At 36.8% G+C, this 19,354-nt stretch overlaps 1 protein-coding gene and 1 long non-coding RNA gene across 2 annotated transcripts; both read left to right on the top strand.

Moving 5' to 3' along the window:
• The first annotated feature begins 908 nt into the window (after window positions 1-908).
• LOC121760408 lies at window positions 909-6,439 on the top strand. Its single transcript, XM_042156085.1, has 9 exons — window positions 909-924; window positions 1,665-1,784; window positions 2,185-2,359; window positions 2,438-2,979; window positions 3,071-3,364; window positions 3,453-4,601; window positions 4,770-4,865; window positions 4,952-5,072; window positions 5,395-6,439. Exons 1-9 carry the CDS (start codon window positions 909-911, stop codon window positions 6,437-6,439), a joined length of 3,558 nt encoding a protein of 1,185 aa, XP_042012019.1.
• A 1,650-nt stretch (window positions 6,440-8,089) lies between these two features.
• Window positions 8,090-9,600, top strand: LOC121761688. The gene is made up of 2 exons (XR_006042072.1): window positions 8,090-8,260; window positions 9,405-9,600. It is a non-coding gene; the product is annotated as an uncharacterized LOC121761688 (long non-coding RNA).
• Window positions 9,601-19,354: the final 9,754 nt, after the last annotated feature.

Genomic DNA, 19,354 nt, shown 5'->3' with positions numbered 1-19,354 from the left:
GGTACTTGTGAAGGTCTAAAGCTTTAAAAGATGTAATCTGCAGAGATTAAGATGTCCTCACTATAATCTGATTTTTTTTTTCTTTTTAATGTACATATAAGTTTTTATTACCTTCATTGTCATTCAAGTTGAGATTCTTAATCAATGAAGAAGTTAAAAAGATCTGCCATACTTAAGAGTTGTGGTCATCAGCAGTTAACACCTACAACATCAGGTAAACTATGTAAATTTTTCTGTTTTGAAATTTCTCCTGGAGTTGTATTATGTTTTTTCTTAAAACTCATTTAGTACTATGCACGTTCTGAAATTATCCAACTAATTTATTTTGGATGCCAGTTCAATAAAAAACCTATACATTAGCATCTGCAAATCACAATCTCATAGGTTAGCAAGGAATTGAATACATTAGGATTCATTATGAATCCTAATTAAGTGATTTCATTCCTATCAGTGTAATTTTTTTTAAATTTACTTGATTTTGACAAACATTACAGATGTAATTTGCCCATTGTTTGAAGCGATCAGTAACAACTTTTAAACATGTATTTCAATTAACATGTACTGTAATAAGTTTGAAGCAACATAAATTGATTGAGTAGTAAGAATACATAGGTTTTGAAATTTGTCTTACCTTTGAGAATTTCTTTGCTCGGTTTTGGTGAAGTAATTGTGATTCTCTTCAAATCCATCCGTGAAATGATGCTATCGTCGATTTCGTAGACACTCTCGAACATAATTTAGTTTGGAGATTGAGTTATTCCCTTTTTTTCGCATTTTGTGGGTTAGGGTTTTGAGGTATGTGATTCTGGACATAAGTTTAAGGGAGAGATGCTTAGCAAGGTGAGGCCGAGTGAGAAATAGACTACGGTTGGACGGTAAGCAGAGTGGACCATTCGATTTAGCCGGAGATGGCGTCGATTCGCTGTATGCATTTTGTATGAGATAAAATTGGGTTGACCGATTGAGAATAATTTGGAAGAGAGGCATGAAGGAGGTATGGGGAGACAGGTTTGGCTCGCCGGCGACACCATGGCCGACGAGTAACGGTGGGGGCGATGGAGGTGGAGTGACGAAGAAGAGGAAGGATTGCAACGATTTCACCGGGAAAGTGTTAGGCGAATTAGTGTCAAACCCTAGAAGGCAGGTGTGGTTTGTTTTGGGCTATTAGATTTGGGCTTTTGAAATGTTTGGGCTCTGATGCATTTTATTTGGGTTGTTTTATTATGAAATGGAGTAAGTTAGTAGTAGTATTTTGTTAGTTGAGAGATTTATTTGAATCATCACGTCAACGACGACTTGCAAATAAAAATAGGAGACATAGAAAAAGGTAGAGAGTGAAATAGCGGTGAGATTAAAGAGTGGCTCATAATATCAGAATATCCTTAAACATTAAGATTCAAAACCCCAAATTAATCTATACTGTTATAGGATTCTCGCCATAATTTACAGATTCATCAATAAAGCTAACGATGTTCGCCGAATTGGGGCAAAGATGTTAACCTTAGGTTCTAAAAAAGTAGAATTGTTTAAATTATTTGAGTAAACTTGTGGTAATTATTTTTAAATTTTAATAGCAATCTATTGTATTATTTTAATTTGGAAAGTAATACTCTAATTATGTTTTGTGTACTATCTTTCTACTAATTTTGCTTTATGTATTGTAGTTGATGTGTGTGGATCATTTGAAAGTCCTATTGTTATAAGTGATGATGTTCTTGATGAACGCAATCGGTCTATTGTCAATGAGAGCTCTTTTGATTCATCCAATTTAAATGAAGATGGAGGTAAATTTTTTATCGTTGCTTGGTAACTTTTTAAAAATTCTTATTTTCTTGATTAAATATTTCAAAGTATATCAGTTTTTTATTTATGTTTTACTAACAATTTTGTTTTATAGAATTTTGGGATATCGGTGATCCTTCGTATATGTGTTCGCATTGTGGGGCAATATTTTGGTATGAGGAACGTCTTGGCAAACCAACTAAGCCCACTAATCCAAGATATTCGGGATGTTGTATGAATGGAAATATTGAGATTCCTAAATTGACTGCTCCACCTGACGTTTTTTTTTTTTTTTTTTTTTTTTTTTGCACCAATTAATATTCTCTAATGACGCCAAAAGTAGTCACTACTTGAAAAATATTCGTTCATATAATTCGATGTTTGGTTTTACCTCCATGGGAGGTAAAGTTGATAATAGTGTGAACACCGGTGGTGGTCCTCCTGTATTTCGTTTATACGGGCAAAATTACCACTTAATTGGTAGTTTACTACCAGTAGATGGTTGTGAACCGAAGTTTGCCCAGTTATATGTGTATGATACGGACGATGAGATCAATTACAGAATAACGTCTGTGAGGTAAATAGTTTTCATTTTTTAACACATTACTTTTATATTTTTTTGTAAAAAAATAAATTAGTAATTTTTGTTTTACAGACAAAGGGATGCTGTGAATAATCTTCATTCAGAGATTGTTAGTGATTTGCAACATATGTTGGATAAAGAAAATGTGTTAGTAAAGTCTTTTCGTATGGCCAAAGAAAAGACTGGGCTTGAAAATCAACCCAATGTAAGTTTGAGGTTGCTTGGTAAGAGAGGTAGGGATGGAAGAACTCATAATCTACCTTCTGTTTCTGAGGTTGCTATGCTTGTCGTTGGGGATTTTGATGAAGCTTTGGGTGACAGAGATATTGTTGTTGTAAAGAAGTCAGGGCAGTTGCAACGCATTAGTGAACTGCATCCTTCTTATCTTCCACTTCAGTATCCACTTTTGTTTCCTTATGGGGAGGATGGTTATAAAGAAGATATTGGATTTTCTAGAAATTCTTCTTCTTCATCAACCCATAGGAAAAGTATTAGTCCTAAAGAATTTTTCGCGTTTCGCTTACATGAAAGAATTTCTGAGTATTCTATTCTTTTATTTGGAAGGCGATTGTTTCAACAGTTTGTCGTTGATGCCTATACGATGATTGAGACTGGTCGTCTTACTTTTGTACGATACCCATCAGAAAAGGTTGCGGGCTGAATTGTATAGTGGTTTAGCAGAAGCTGTTCTTCGTGGTGAGACAGATGGTTCAAGGCATGGGAAACGAATTACCTTGCCTTCCAGTTTTGTTGGTGGAGCTCGATATATGGTTCAGAATTATCAAGATGCTATGGCGATCTGTAGGTGGATTGGTTATCCAAATTTGTTTATTACCTTTACGTGCAATCCAAAGTGGCCAGAGATATGTCGATATCTTGCATCTAAGGGTTTGAAATCAGATGATCGTCCAGATATTATTTGTAGGATATTTAAAGTCAAGTTGGATAATTTGATAAGAGATCTTAAGAGTAAAAAAATATTTGGAGTTGTGAAGGCAGGTATGTTTGAGCATTCTTTCTGTAAATAATGACATTTGCTTATAAATTTGTTGTTAGTTGTTTGTGAAAAATAAATTTTTTTTTGTAGTTGTGTACACGGTTGAGTTTCAGAAACGTGGATTGCCTCATGCCCATATTTTGCTGTTTTTAAGCAATGAGGACAAACATCCTAAGCCTCAACGCATTGATGAGATAATTTCAGCTGAACTTCCTGACCAAGCAACTGATCCTCACTATCATGAATATGTTAAAGAATTCATGATGCATGGGCCGTGTGGTGTTGTTCGAAAATCATCTCATTGCATGCTGAACGGACGTTGTTCCAAATATTTTCCCAAGAAATATCTCGCGGCCACAAACATTGATGATGATGGCTACCCTGCTTACAGACGTAGAGATAATGGTCGTGTTGTTATGAAGGATGGTGTGCCCTTAGATAATAGATATGTTGTTCCACACAATCGTTTTCTTCTTATGAAGTATGACGGTCATATCAACGTTGAGTGGTGCAATCAGTCGCGATCTATTAAGTATTTGTTTAAGTATATAAATAAGGGTTACGACCGTGTGACAACTTCTTTTTTCCAATCTGGTGCGGGTGGTACTGAACGATGTATTGATGAAGTAAGTTTGTACTACAATTGTAGGTATATATCGTCTTGTGAAGCTGCTTGGAGAATATTTGGATTTGAAATTCAATATAAGGATCCTCCTGTTGAAAGATTGAGTTTTCATCTTCCAGATCAACAACATGTAGTGTTTGATGAAGCTGATGACTTGGATACTGTTTTGAATCGTAAGACAATTCATGAAAGTAAGTTCTTGGCTTGGATGGAAGCAAATAAGATATATTCTCAAGGTAGGGATCTCACTTATGGTGAATTTCCGACGAAGTTTGTATGGAAGAAGAATCGCTGGGAACCTAGGAAACAAAGATATTCGATTGGAAGGTTGTTTTATGTTGCCCCTGGTTCTGGTGATATGTATTATCTCAGATGTTTGTTGAATATTGTTAAAGGAGCTTCTTCATATGAAGACATCAGATGTGTTAATGGTGTTCAGTATGATACATTTAGAGATGCTTGCTTTGCTTTAGGATTGTTGGATGATGATAAGGAATATGTTGATGGAATTGTAGAGGCTTCTTTTTGGGCTTCAGCTCACTCTTTGAGATTGCTCTTTGTGAGTTTGTTAACATCTGAATCTATTTCACGGCCGGACTTTGTTTGGCAAAGATGTTAGAAATATTTGTCTGAAGATGTTCTTTATAACCGCCGGAAATTAACAAATAATCCTGGTAAGTTATTTGTTAATTATTTTAATTGCATGTGTATTATGTTATTTGTTATTAATTTCAATTTATAATATAAGTTTAATTCTAACAACGTATTCTTAATTATTATAGGTATGATCTTGAGTGAGGATGAAATTCAGAATGTTGCATTGGCAGAGATTGAGAAATTGTTGCAAAATCTTGGCAAAACTTTGCGTGATTTTCATGGTTTGCCGTATCCGATAGTCAGTATTTTGAGTCAAGTGAAAATAGGTTGATTGTTGATGAGTTGTGTTATGATCGTGAATGTTTAGCAAGGGAATATTTGGAATCTATCTCTAAATTCACTGGTGAACAACTTTCTGTGCATGACACTATAATGTCGTCTGTGCATTCTAATTATGGAGGAATATTTTTTGTTTATGGGTATGGAGGGTACTGGGAAAACTTTCATTTGGAGATCATTGTCTGCAGGGATTCGTTCGAAGGGCGATATTGTTTTAAATTGTGGCGTCCAGTGGCATAGCTTCTTTATTATTGCCTGGTGGTAGAACAGCTCATTCTCGGTTTAAAATTCCCATTAATGTGAATGAAGATTCTATGTGCAATATTAAACCAGGCGGTGCACTGGCTGAGTTGATCGTGAGAGCTAAGCTTATTATATGGGATGAAGCTCCGATGATTCATAAACATTGCATAGAAGCCGTGGATAGAACTTTAAGAGAGATATTATGCGTGTTTGCGATGAGTTAAATAGGAACAAACCGTTTGGTGGAAAAACTGTTGTTTTTGGTGGTGACTTTAGACAGATCTTGCCAGTTGTTCCTAAAGGCAGTCGTCAAGATGTTGTGAATGCTACCATTAACTCATCTTATCTTTGGAAGAGTTGCACAGTTTTAAGGCTAACAAAAAATATGAGGCTTTTGAATACAGAAAATGTTCATGAAGCCTCTAAGTTGAAGGAATTTTCCTCTTGGGTTGCTTCTATTGGAGATGGTGTTATTGGTGGTCCAAATGATGGTGAAGTGGCTATTCAACTTCCCATTGACATTGTTTTGCCAAATTCTGGTGATCCTCTTAGAACCATTGTTTCAAATGTCTATCCTTCTTACATGAATCCTGAAGAATTGATTAGTTGTTTGCATGGTCGTACTATACTTGCTCCTACTTTAGAGGTAGTTGACGAGGTTAACCAATTCATGATATATTTGGATCAGTCTCAAGGTCGAGTTTACTTTAGTTCTGATAGTATTTCAAACTCTGACTCAACATCAAATGGTCTTGCTGAGATACATTCTGTTGAGTTTTTGAATAAATTGAAGTGTTCTGGTACACCTAACCATGAATTGTTGTTGAAAGTTGGTACTCCTGTGATGTTGTTGAGGAACATAGACCTGTCAAACGGGTTGTGTAATGGCACAAGATTGATAATTACACGATTAGGTGATTATGTGTTAGAGGGACAGGTATTGGGTGGCCATAATATTGGTCATAAAGTGTTGATTCCTCGAATGTCATTAATACCATCTGATCCGAGATTGCCTTTCAAGTTTCAAAGAAGACAATTTCCTTTGGCTGTGTCGTATGCAATGACCATTAACAAGAGTCAGGGTCAATCACTCTCTCATGTTGGATTATTTTTGAGAAAACATGTTTTTAATCATGGACAGCTGTATGTTGCTATATCAAGAGTCACAAGTCGTGAAGGTTTGAAGATTTTGGTGTGTAAAGATGAAGTAGATGAAGGCAATGGTGATACCACTGTTAACATTGTTTATAAAGAAGTTTTTCAAAATTTATGAACTATTGGATTGTTGATATTTGTGTAATTTCGTATTTATGAATTTTTGTTTTTTAATGAACTTATTTTAGTATTCATTTATGTATAATGTATGTATATAAGTATTATTACCTCATCTTTATTCTGTATTATATTTTATTTAGTCTACTCATATATGTGTTTCAAATTCAAAAAAATATTTGTTCATTGGAAATACACACTTATTCATTTGTCTTTATATTTACAATGTGTTTTTTTTAGAGAAATTTCGGAATAAGGGGTTAAATTCGCTGACCTTTCGTAATCAGGGATTCAATTCGCTGACCTTTTGTAATTTGGGATTGAGGCATGCGTATTCTTCATAATAAGGGATTTGTGATATTTTATCTTATTTAGGTTCTTTTTTAATATTATTTCCCTCTAACCATTTATCAATTGCCTAAATTACCCCTTCAAATTTTTACCTAAATTCTACTTCATAATTAGAGATTAATCGTCTCTTTCTAAATAGGATATTTACGTGAACAATTCCTTAATTACTTTAACTAAGAATTATGTTCATGAGCATTTATATCAATCACTTTTAACTAAGAAGCTATGCTATTAACTGAATAATTGTGTTCAAGAGCATTTATCAATCACGTTTCGGTGCGGCGGAGGGTGGAGAGGAGGGAGGGGAGGAGAGTGAGGAGGAGGGGGTTGTCGGACCAGTGGGGGGAGTCGGATATTTCAGAGAGGAGGGATTTGGCGGAGGCGAGTTTGGAGCGGATGATTTGCCAGCGGGAGAAGAAGGAGGAGACGGAGAGGGAGGTGATGAGGAGTCGGTCGAGGAGGAGGGAGATGGAGAGGAGGGTTTCGGCGGCGGAGGAGGGCATCTGTGATTTGCTTTTGTGAGATTTACGAGACTTTGTGGCGGAGGGAATTGTGAAAAGGAGAGAATGGGATTGGGAAATGGTGATGAAGAGTGAAGACTGGTAAAAAAAAAGGAGGGAAGAAGATGGGTAGGGCAATAGAATCCCTACTAAAACTGCCTTTTATTTCGTTGTCTCATGCCCAACTATCAAAATCTATCTGTGGCATTTGTTGGGGCCCGCATTTTGTAAACATAGTTAGTTCTGTAATATTTGACGAGAATTGGTATGCTTACTGTATGTGAATGCGTCTTACTAACATTTTACAAGCATGAGTCACATTTAGTTGGATTCATATTTATTGCCAACGTCATTCCTCAGAGTCGATTGATAAATGTTCTTGAACACAATTAGTTAAAGTAATTAAGTAATTTGAAGGGGTAATTTGGGTAATTGGTAAATTATTAGAGGGAAATAATATTAAAAAGTAACATAAATGAGATAAAATATCACAAATCTCTTATTCTGAAGAATACGCATGCCTTGATCTCAAATTACGAAAGGTCAGCGAATTAAATCCCTAATTACGAAAGTTCAGCGAATTTAACCCCTTATTCCGAAATTTCTCGTTTTTTTATTAGACATTTATGATCCGTCTGCAAGCATAATTACTCAATATTTGTCAACGTTGTTTTTTAAATTCATTTATCTTAGAATTTTTTTACAAGTTTTATGGTCCGTGCATAGCACGGGTGGTAAAACTAGTTTAATTAAAACTGCAGGTTCATCTCCCTCTCTCTCACAATCATTTCACAATTGAGTCCCCCCATTCTTCCAACCCAAATCTCAGCAAACCCTAATCTTAAACATTTGAAGACGCCACCGAACCAGTGACTACAAATCGAAGCCGTGAAGTTTCTTTGTTCGAGTTGGTGTGTCAATTGAAGGTTACGGTTCACTGATTTGATGATTTGAAAAAGAACGCGAACAAGGTGAGTCGATTTGACAGAGTTTCGGTCATTATTTCGCGAAATCAACCATAGACGTTAGGTTTGTGTTGTGATAAAAGTTTATGTTGTTTGGTTTTCAGTTTGGGTTATGTGAATCAATGATTTTCAGTGTTTTTTAGTCAATATTTGGATTTATATTTTCTGGGTTTTGTTTTTTTGGTTGGTTGTCGAAATATAGTTGATTATTTGGTGGTATTGGTTTGCATCACTTTTTTTTTTCTGTCCATAATGTTCACTGTGTTTACCTTCAATGGTTTACATCATTTCACTGGTAAACTACATCAGTTTGGGTTTAAAATATTCCATTGATAAGGTACATTATTTTAAATAGGGTTTAAAATATTCCATTGATAAGGTACATTATTTTAAATAGCGTGTACATTATTCACACAAAGGTACATTAATTCGTTAATGTACGATTATGATTATTTAATGTACGATTATCAAACAATCACCGTGAATACTTTTGTGAATTTAATGTATGATTATGATTATTTAATATGTATGTGACATTCTTATTAATATAGAATATAATGGGTTTAATATGTTGTGAAAGTTAAATCTATCCCCCGAAGAGTTTAGCAATCCTTGAGGCTAGGGTATAGTACCGACTCACTAAACCTTGTTGTTCATTATTTTGATATAGACTGCTACATTATTCAACCCCAGATGTACATTATTTACCTCCGAACTTATACATTATTATGTGGATAGTTTTCAGAAGTACATTGATGGAAAACATTAGACTAGTCCTCGAGTTAGATTAATACTCCCTCCGTCCCGGGCTACTCGCTCTTTTCCTTTTCGGCACGGAGATTAAGGAATGAGTGTATTGGAAAGTCAAAATTGACGGCTGTAGGTGAAATTTTTTACTAAAAATGGAAAGAGTGCAAGTAACTTGGGACGCCCAAAAAGGAAATAAGTGCGAGTAGTGCGGGACGGAGGGAGTATGTGTTATGGTAGTTTGAGTTACATTGGTGAACATGTTCTGTACATTACGTACAATTTATTATCTACATTATTATCTGATGTACTTTTGTTCGATGTCGCTTATAGTGTAATCTCCTCGTACTTTGGTTTGATATTGCTTGTAGTCTAATCTCTTCAATGTCAATATTTTGAATAGGTATAAAGCGCCCAAAAAATCTTGGTGATGAGGACTTTGAGAAGGACATGCAACCTTCCCCAACCCATGATACATTATACGTGCATAATTGTACATGACTTTAAAATATCATTCACAGCGACAAGATATAGCTATATATGTACATAAATTATTCAGTAATTTAATTACATTAATGTCTGAGATTCATACATTCAAATACCATTTTCATACATTAACATCGACCTTAAACTAATTCTTTCGTACATTACAAAACCATATTTGTAAATCAAGTTCTGTATGAAACCAAAACCAACGGATGAAAACAGAAATAATAGGAAAGTGTTGGTAATATGCCCTAGCCAAATGGATTGCTAAACCCTAGGGGAAAATAGTTATCTCCTTGCATTTGGTGAAGTTTTCGTTAGTCTGTCGGTACTACAACCTAGCCCGATGGATTGCTAAACCCAAAGACGTGCTGCAAGACATTAAACTAAGCCTTTTGTACATTAAACTAAGTCGTTCGTACATTACGAAGCCATATTCGTACATCATGTAGTCATTTACTACGTAAACAAATGATGTACATAAAATACATAACCAATGTAGTCATTCACTAGTGAATAATGTACGAAAACTTATTAATAATGTAATCATTCAGTAGTAAATAATGTCGATCTCAAATCAGCTATTATGTATGGAAAAGAAACGAAAAAATATCAAGATTTCTTCTTCCCTTTACGCTTCTCCTTGCCTATATCCGTATCTTTTTCTTGACATGATCTCGAATCATGATGGCGCATCACACCACATGTCCTACACTTTCGAAGCAGTCTGCTCGTCTCCTTTATAGCCTTTTCCCTCTGGGAAATCATACGACTAGCATCTATACACAAAAAAACATATATAATTGTCACCAAACATAATCCAAAACAGTATACATTATACGATTACTTTTGTACATTATTCACTGTTAGGCATGTACACTAAAAAACTATATTCGTACATTATTTCTGAATAAAATCCAACACACATTAGAAAGCGAAATTTTATGCATGTGTTGGTAGTATGCTCTAGCCCCATGAATTACTAAACTCTGTGGGGATTATTCTAACTCACTGCCATTGATGATGATTTTGTTTGTGAGTCGGTACTACAACCTAGCCATATAGATTGCTAAACCTAAAGGACATGTGTTCAACTCTCGCCAAACATTAAATCCTTACACAGATATATCATTTAGTATTACGCATGTATATTAAATGCCAATTTTTGTACATTATTTACTGTATGAAATCCAAAATACACATAAAAAATGAAATTCAATACATATGGTGGTACTATACCATAGCCCCATGGATGCTAACCCCAAAGGGTATGGATTCAATTCTCGCCAAACATTTAATAAATAAATATGTACATCATTTAGTTCTACGCATGTACATTAAAGCCCAGTTTGCATACATTATCTATATTATGATATCCAAAATAAAAAAACTGCGAAATTCAATGGATGTGGTGGTACTATACCCTAGCCCCATGGGTTGATAAACCCTAGGGGAATGATTCAAACCTCCTACCCTTGGAGATGGTTTCGTTTGTGAATGGGTACTATAATCTAGCCCTATGGATTGCTAAACCCAGAGGATATGGATTCAACTCTCGACAAACATTAAATACTTACACATGTACATAACTTAGTATAACACATATACATTAAAGGTCACTTGACGTACATTATTTAGTTCTACTTAGCCTAAACATTATTCCTTGAAGACTAAAGGCCCATTTTGGTCCTTAACATATTACGATTTTATGATTTTGGTCCAAAACATTATCTTTTGAATTATTCGGTCCCTCACAAATAAAAACATGTCACATTTGGTCCATTTTGGACGGTTCCGTAAAAAATTTGACGGTCAATGAATTTTAACTTAATTTTGACCGGATTAAGTTAATAAATATATTTTATTAATGTCTAATAACTAATTAACCCAAAGCTAAGTGATTGTAATCCATGGAGACCTCTTGCAGAGAGGTCATACCGTCGAAGAAGTCGGGAGGGACGGAGGTGAACTTGTTGTTGTTGACGGAGAGCGTTTTCAGCGAGTTCAACTTGGCGAGACTCGGGAGGGCGCCGGAGAGCTGGTTGTTTTGGACCTCCAAAGTTTGGAGAGATGTGAGCTTTCCGAGGGAGGGAGGCAGCGAGCCCTAGAGGTTTTGTTTTGGACCTCCAAAGTTTGGCTCTGCACTTCTACCCCTCAAATGCTCTCAATTTCATTTCCTCAACACCATTGTCGTCTAGATCAAGAACCTCTCTCCAACTCTTTTACACTCTAGCATCCAACATCATCTTTCCCCTTTACCCCCTCCGCCATACCTGCCGACGCTGACCTTGCCCTCACAGCCGCCACCTCTGACGCCGACTTCTTTCCCCTTTACCCCCTCCATCATTTCGTTCCACAAATGCCTCCACCACGCCAGATTCGTCTGCTCCGCGACGACGAGAATGTAGGCGACGAGGTTGTAGGGGCGGGCTGCATACTCGGTAGTGGAAAAGGTGTTGAGCCAGCGCGGCGTTTGCTTTTGCGGCTCGTGGATTTCCGCCACCCACTTCCCTAGTCTTGCTGCCGGACATCACTGTGGATTGGGGCCTTTTTTTGGGATGGAGGGGATGAGATGATGGATGAACAAAGACAATATGTTTATGACCAAATAGGTAGAATACATTATTTTGTTAAAATTGTTAATCCAGTCAAAATTAAGTTAAAATTCGTTGACCGTCAAATTTTTGACGGAACCGTCCAAAATGGAGCAAATGTGACCCGTTTTTATTTGTGAGGGACCGAATAATTCAAAAGATAATGTTTTGGACCAAAATCATAAAATCGCAATATGTTAAGGACCAAAATGGGCCTTTAGTCTTCCTTGAAACACGTACATTATTAGCCATTACGCGTACATTATTTCCTGTACCCATGTACTTCATAACATTATATTCCGTCATTAATTTCACACTTCTCACTGCAACTTTGTAAATTAACATGAAATACCAAACAACAATGAATGGAACAGAACAAAAATAGAGAATTTGAAAGGAAATGGGCTAGAATTAGATTAATATGGATTAATTAATTATAGTTATGCTACAATTATATTAGTCCATAAGCCCAACAATCATGGAACCCTAGTGACTCTTCATCTATATAATGGTTATTTATTCTCCATTGTGGGAAATGAGAAATAGAGTAACAGTAGAGAGAAAATACGTAAAACATTGTAGAGAGAATTCCTAGCATTCTTCTACGGAGCAATTGTACCGGGATAGTTCCTGCATCGGATTGGATTGCACGTGGACCTCGATAATAGTGGATTCAACTTGCAGGAGACAATCGTAGAAGAAAACAACACAACAAGTAAGATTTGGTTCCGTTGTGTTTTACATGCTCAACTTGCAATATGATTACGAATCTAGATCTGTTATTCTTGTATGCAATTTTCGCTGCGCTCATTAGATGAGTACAAGAATTCCTAACAGTGGTATCAAAGCAAGGTTCGATTCTTAATCAATTTTGTAATCTAATTAATAGTGGAATAATTTTAGAAATCTGAATTATGTGATTGGTCTGTTTTGAAATTTTATTTAAAAAAAATTTATGAACTGGTTCCGTAATTGTTTGGAAGTTGAAATTAGATTTCAATTCCTTCAAAAGAATTTTGTGAAAATTACCGAAAATTGCAAACTAATTTTGGAGTTTGACTTCAAAATTTTTGAATAGTTCGAAAAAGAAAAACTAAATAGATTTCAATGGTAAAATCCTTTCAAACCATGATTTGTCAATGTTTTTCAAAATCATAAATTTGTTGGGAGTTTTAGACACAGAAATCTCTTCTTAGTGTTTTCGAAAATTTATGTTTAAAATCCAAAATTCAAACTTCATCTTCCTCTACACGTCTTATCGGACCTCAATGGCTGGGCGTCGGGTTATTCTCATTCGCTGCGCGATGCGCCGACACTGAGTTTTGCTTGGCATAACACCGTGACGACGTAAGTAGCATCCCAGAGACGTTGCTGGGAGACATGGGAGGGCAAAACCCTCTGGAACGCTGCTGCTAGGCAGCCACGGCGATGGTGAGGCAATGTAGGGAGGCTCTGGACGTTACTGGGTAACGTGTGGAAGAAGATTACTCAAAAGACGAAAGTGGCTTGGCCATGATTTCAGTTTTCTAATAACCTAATTTTAAATGTTGTGCTTATTTCGTTGGGCTGTAAGTTTTAATATTTTATTAGTTTAGAACTAATAGTAATAAAATCCCAATTACATAAATTAGCTTATTAATTTGATTAGTAAGTCGTTCTGCATTTATCACTTTAATATTAATTTTGAATTATTATTAAATATATATTATATTAATTTAGAATTAGTATAATTATTAAATCCACCTTTAATTAGAAAATAAAATTTGATTTTATTTGTTGAGCATTATTTGGTATCTTATGTGATAAGCATGATATTTGATTTATGCTTATTTATTGTAACTATAGTAGTTAGAGACCGTGTTATACTATGTTTGGGTAGGCGGCGCCCAGTATTTGTAGTCCGTGTTATACTATGTCTGGGTAGGCGGCGCCCAGTAATTGTTTGAAATTTAATATTGGATATTATATTCACATAACTAGTATCACACTTTTTCACCAAGTCTTGTTTTGAAACAAACGCATCGTCCATCATAATTGTTTGATATTCTAGTCTTTTCGACCACGAGTTTTACGGCAAAGCGTTTACTCTAAACCCACAAGGTCTAGGCTCATTCATAGATGCATGGTTGGCATCATGTGATGGGGTTGACTTGCTTAAATTGTTTAGTGACGCCAAAGCGACCTAAATAGTTTATGGATGCATATTAATTGGATTAATAAACCAAGAATTGCAAAATAGTTGTTGCAATTGGCTTGGAGGCCTACCTTGTGATATTATTGTAATGATCAGCCAAATCAGGGGCTGCAATAATATAGACTTGGATCTTGGACCACTAAAATTTATATTTGATATAAATTCGTATTTTATGTTTGGGGGACATAATATAGGTTAAAATTAGTGGGAGCTAATCAATATAATAAACCTTTTATTTGATTAGTGATACAAATGTGATCTTTATATGCTTTTCTGATTTGCTTTCATTTTATTTGCTGTTCAGATAAAATGTCAAACTTGGCTTATAGATGTTTGATGGAAACAAACAAGTTGACTGGGTCAAATTTTACGGATTGGCTCTGTTGTTTGCGCTTGGTGCTAAAGCATGACAAGGTTGAGTATGTCCTGGACAAACCAATCGGTGTCATCCCCAATAAGGAATCTCTTGAGTTTGCTACGTTTGACGTTGAAGCTCATCAGAAATACATTGATAATGCATCTGATGCTCAGTGTGTCATGTTGTCATCTATGAGCTTGGAACTGCAAAGACAACATGAACACATGCTTTCATATGAAATGCTTAAGCACTTGGAGAGTTTGTATGCTTCACAAGCTCAAACTATGGAGTATGAGATACTTCGTGATCTCTTCAAGTGCAAGCTTCATGATGGAGGCAAGGTTTGTGAGCATGTACTGAAAATGATTGGTTTGATTGAGAGGTTAGCTTCGATTGGAACGGTGCTCCCCGCAACTGTCTCAACAAATCTAATTCTGCAGTCTCTTCCTAGTAGTTTTGAGAATTTCATTGTGAATTTCAATATGAACAACACGAAGGTTGGGCTGCCAGAGCTGCACAATATGCTTAAGACTTATGAGTCTTCCACTGCTAAGGTAAATTCTGTGCTCATGGTGAGCTCTTCTGCGAAGTCTTCAAAATGGAAGAATAAGCAGCAACAGAAGAAGAAAACATCTAAGGATACTGTTCTAAAGCCTAAGAGTGGTGGGGCCAAGAAGAAGTCGAAATTATCAAAGGATGAGTGTTTTTTCTGTCATGAGAAGGGACACTGGAAGAGAGACTGCCCAAAATTCAAGGCACAAGGTGCAGAAAGTGGGAGCTCGGGTATGTTTGTCATTGAGATAAATATGTCTATGAATAATTCACAATCTTGGGTATTAGATACAACTTGTGGCTCACACATTTGTAATAATGTGCAGGGTCTAAGTGACTGCAGGAAAGTGAGACTTGAGGAAGTTGATTTGCATGTTGGAAATGGAGCAAGAGTTGCTGCCGAACGTGTGGGAACTTATAGATTAGATCTTCCCTCAGGACATAGACTATATTTACATAATTGTTATTTTGTTCCAGTTATTTTAAAGAATATTATTTCCATTCCGATGTTAGACATTGAAGGTTTTTCTTTCCATTTTGCAAACAGCAGGTGCTCGTTTTGTTTTAATGGATTGTTTTATAGAAATGCCACTCTTGAAAATGGATTATATATGATTGAATACAAACGAAATATTCTCAATGTGCAAAACAAAAGACCTAAGCTATGTAATACGAATAATGCAACTTATCTTTGACATTGTAGACTTAGTCATATTATTGAGAAAATAATAGCAAGTTTGAGAAAGTTAGACTAGCTCACTTAATTTGATTTAGAATCATATGAAGCTTGTGAATTCTGTTTCAAAGGAAAAATGACAAGTAAACCATTTTCTGGGGGTGCGTGCCAAGGATTTGCTAGAGTTGATTCACACAGATGTGTGTGGACCGTTTCCAACTCAAGCAAGATGTGGTTATTCGTACTTCATAACTTTTACTGATGATTTATCAAGGTATGGATATGTGTATCTTATGAAACATAAATATGAGGTCTTCGAGAAATTAAAAGAGTTTAAGTGAGAAACAACTTGGGAAAAGTATCAAGACTCTTAGATTAGATCGAGGAGAGGAATACTTGAACCGATAATTTCTTGATTACTTGAAGTCACATGGAATCCAATCAGACTGGACACCTCCTGGTACACCTCAAATGAATGGAGTATCTGAAAGGAGAAATCGAACATTATTAGATATGGTTCGATCCATGATGAGCTTCGCCAGTCTCTCTTTATTCTTATGGGGTCATGCCTTACTAACGGCTACTTACATTCTAAATAGGGTTCATTCTAAATTAGTCGAGAAAACACCATATGGGTTATGGTGTGGCAAGAAAGCAAGTCTTAACCATATCCGGACCTAGGGTTGTCCAGCTTTTGTTAAGAAAATGATGACTGATAAATTGGAAACTACAAGTGAGAAATTTATTTTGTGGGATATCCTAAAGACACTAAAAGATATGATTTCTACTGCCCTGAAAATCACAAGGTGATAACATCAAGGAATGTGATGTTTCTTGAAGAGAGTTATGACTGCAAGGAACATGGTCAAAATACAGTAGATCTTGAAGAAATTCAAGAAACACAAGTTAACAATGAGGATGAGGTATTATCCACTGGATTGGACAATAACTCAGTGAGAGTTTTTGATGATCTATTGGTAGGAGAAATTAATCTTAGAGAGGACCTTAGAGAGACTCTCGAAGGACCACCTCAAGACAATGAGATGCATCAAAGACAAGGTGATGTAATAGTTGCATCACCTCCACCTCAAGAAAATCATAGTGATATTCCTGAATCTTCTCACATACGGAACGAACAACCTGAACCAGAGCAAAACCAACTCGATAGGCCTAGAAGGATTCGTCGTGCACCTGAGAGACTGAATCTAATGGTTGAGAACCAAGATGATGAAGTTGATTAAGATGATGATGAGCCTAAGACCTATACCAAGGCGGTGTCAGACACTGATCGAGAGAAGTGGCTTGAAGCCTTGATAAGTCGTATTCTAGGCCTTGGTTACTGGTCAGTATAATGTGCATAATTGAAATATATCTGTAAAACAGTTGCTAAAGTGTGCAGGGAGAGTGTTCTAGCCAGTATGGGAATGTTCGGATAATTCAGGTGAAAAGGCGTCAAAAGGGTGCAATACTGACCAGGATGCATACCAAGAAGGCTCGAGATGGAGAAGAAGGATAGCTGGGAAAATCAGCCGCAAGCAAGGGGCAAAAGAGTCATTTCATGAAGAGAGTCTACCCTAAAAATCAAGGGGGACCTCCCTATAAAAGGAAGCCACTTGGAGAGAGAAAAAAAAGGATTTAGTTCATCAACTCCTACGCTTAGTTAGCAATCTTTCTTCGGCAGATCAATCCTTCAGCACTATCCTTCATATTCTCATTGCTCGCCACAGCCATGGTCACCTGAAGCTCATCAGTTCGCCGGAGTTCCCCACCCTCTCGTTCCAGTCAGCGTGTTTCGTAGTGTTAACAGTTTCATCACTCGGAGTGGCAAAACAATCTTTACTTGTTTTCTTAGTTTATCGCACTTTGTTTTCTTACGTTGGATATGTTGCACTTTCAATATTTGCTTACTTTGAAGTCTTAGTTGCGATCCAAACGATTTTATGCTATGAAGTTGTTTATGTGCATCGGTTCTTGTTTGATTTCGTTCTTTTCTGCCTAGATAGCTTAGATCCAGTTGTTACGGTAATTTCCAGTTGTTGCGAGTATGTTTTCATTTCCGAATTGATAGATCTGAGTTTATGAGTTCAGTTTGCTGTTAGATTTTAGATCTGAAATGGTTAAGTGTGAAGGCCTAGTTTACGTAGTTTCTGCCACCTTGCATGTCACCCAGTAAGTTTAGTTGCAGTTTCGGTGTTCGATCTTTTGATTTGAAGTTTTCATTGTAGATTTGTGTTCATGAAGTTGTTAATCTGTGTTTCTATGGTGATAAGTCTGGATTTGCTGATCTGAATTGATTCATGTTGAGGAAGAATACATCTCCATCCACTTTGGGACCACTTTTGCTTTTTAACCACTTTTACTTTTGTCCTTTACTTTTCAGCTGTTACTTTTCAGATCTATAGGCCTAGTCACATAACTACTTTTTTTTCCTCTGATATTCCGCTTAGCCTTTTATAGTAAACTCGTACTCTCCATATGTTTCTGAAACATCATGTTCCCCACTCTCACGTACACAGCCGCCTGTCAAACATCTCTCCCACCTCTTAGTCAGTAGAGTACCATCTTAAATTCCAGCCTAAATTAAGTCTCAACCCAAAGCGTGGTAGCTAACCAAACCTTCCAGAATATCACCACAATACCAAAACGCATCATCTCTGTGGGATTCGACCCTTACGTCCACTATACTAGTCAGTAGAAGTGGGTTGAGGAATTTTTGATACCAGGTTCAGGCTTAGCTGGGAATTCCATCCTGATCAGTAGGATACATCCTTTGCTCGAAACGACACCTGACACAAACCTGCACTTTCAAATGGCGCCGTTGCCGGGGATGAATGGCGTTATTAGCTGTTATTGTGTGTGATACTTTGGCGTACATATTGTTCATAATTTTTTTTCTTTCTTTTTCTTTCAGTTTATGAGAAGCAGTTCGACTCCTGACCATTGGAGACCGAAGTTACTCCAGCGAGGAACTATACTTGTGCCCACTCGTTCTGGCCAGTCGACAGCCCTGTCTGACCTAGGTACGAGTAGTGACGAAGAGCAAGACACCATAGAGGGAGTAATACCAGAACAGGTACTACAGTTGGAGGGTAACCCGAGGAGAATGGCTGCCCAAGGAGAGGATGATCCGGAGATAGGGATGCTGAACGCGCATACCGAAGGAGAACCGCCGCAAGCTATAGTTGTCACCCCGGGGCAGACAGCTTGTGATGTGAAGCCCCATGTTATTGCAATCCTGCCCACGTACAGTGGAAAGAGCTATGAAGGCCCTTACGAATTCCTTCATGAGTTCTGTAAGATTTGTAGGGCACAGAGAAGACCAGCAGGGGAGACAGAGGATGACTACAGATTGAAGGCTTTGCCGTTCGTTCTAAAAGGGGAGGCTAACACCTGGTTCATGCGACTGCCCCCCAATTCCATCGAGAGTTGGGCAGATTTCAAGTCGGCATTCTTAGGGGAATTCTTCCCGTCATCTAAGACGAGTGCGCTGAAG

Source organism: Salvia splendens, chromosome 13 (genome assembly GCF_004379255.2).
Source record: "Salvia splendens isolate huo1 chromosome 13, SspV2, whole genome shotgun sequence".
Taxonomy (NCBI): Eukaryota; Viridiplantae; Streptophyta; class Magnoliopsida; order Lamiales; family Lamiaceae; genus Salvia; species Salvia splendens.
This window is presented reverse-complemented; position numbering and strand designations above follow the sequence as displayed.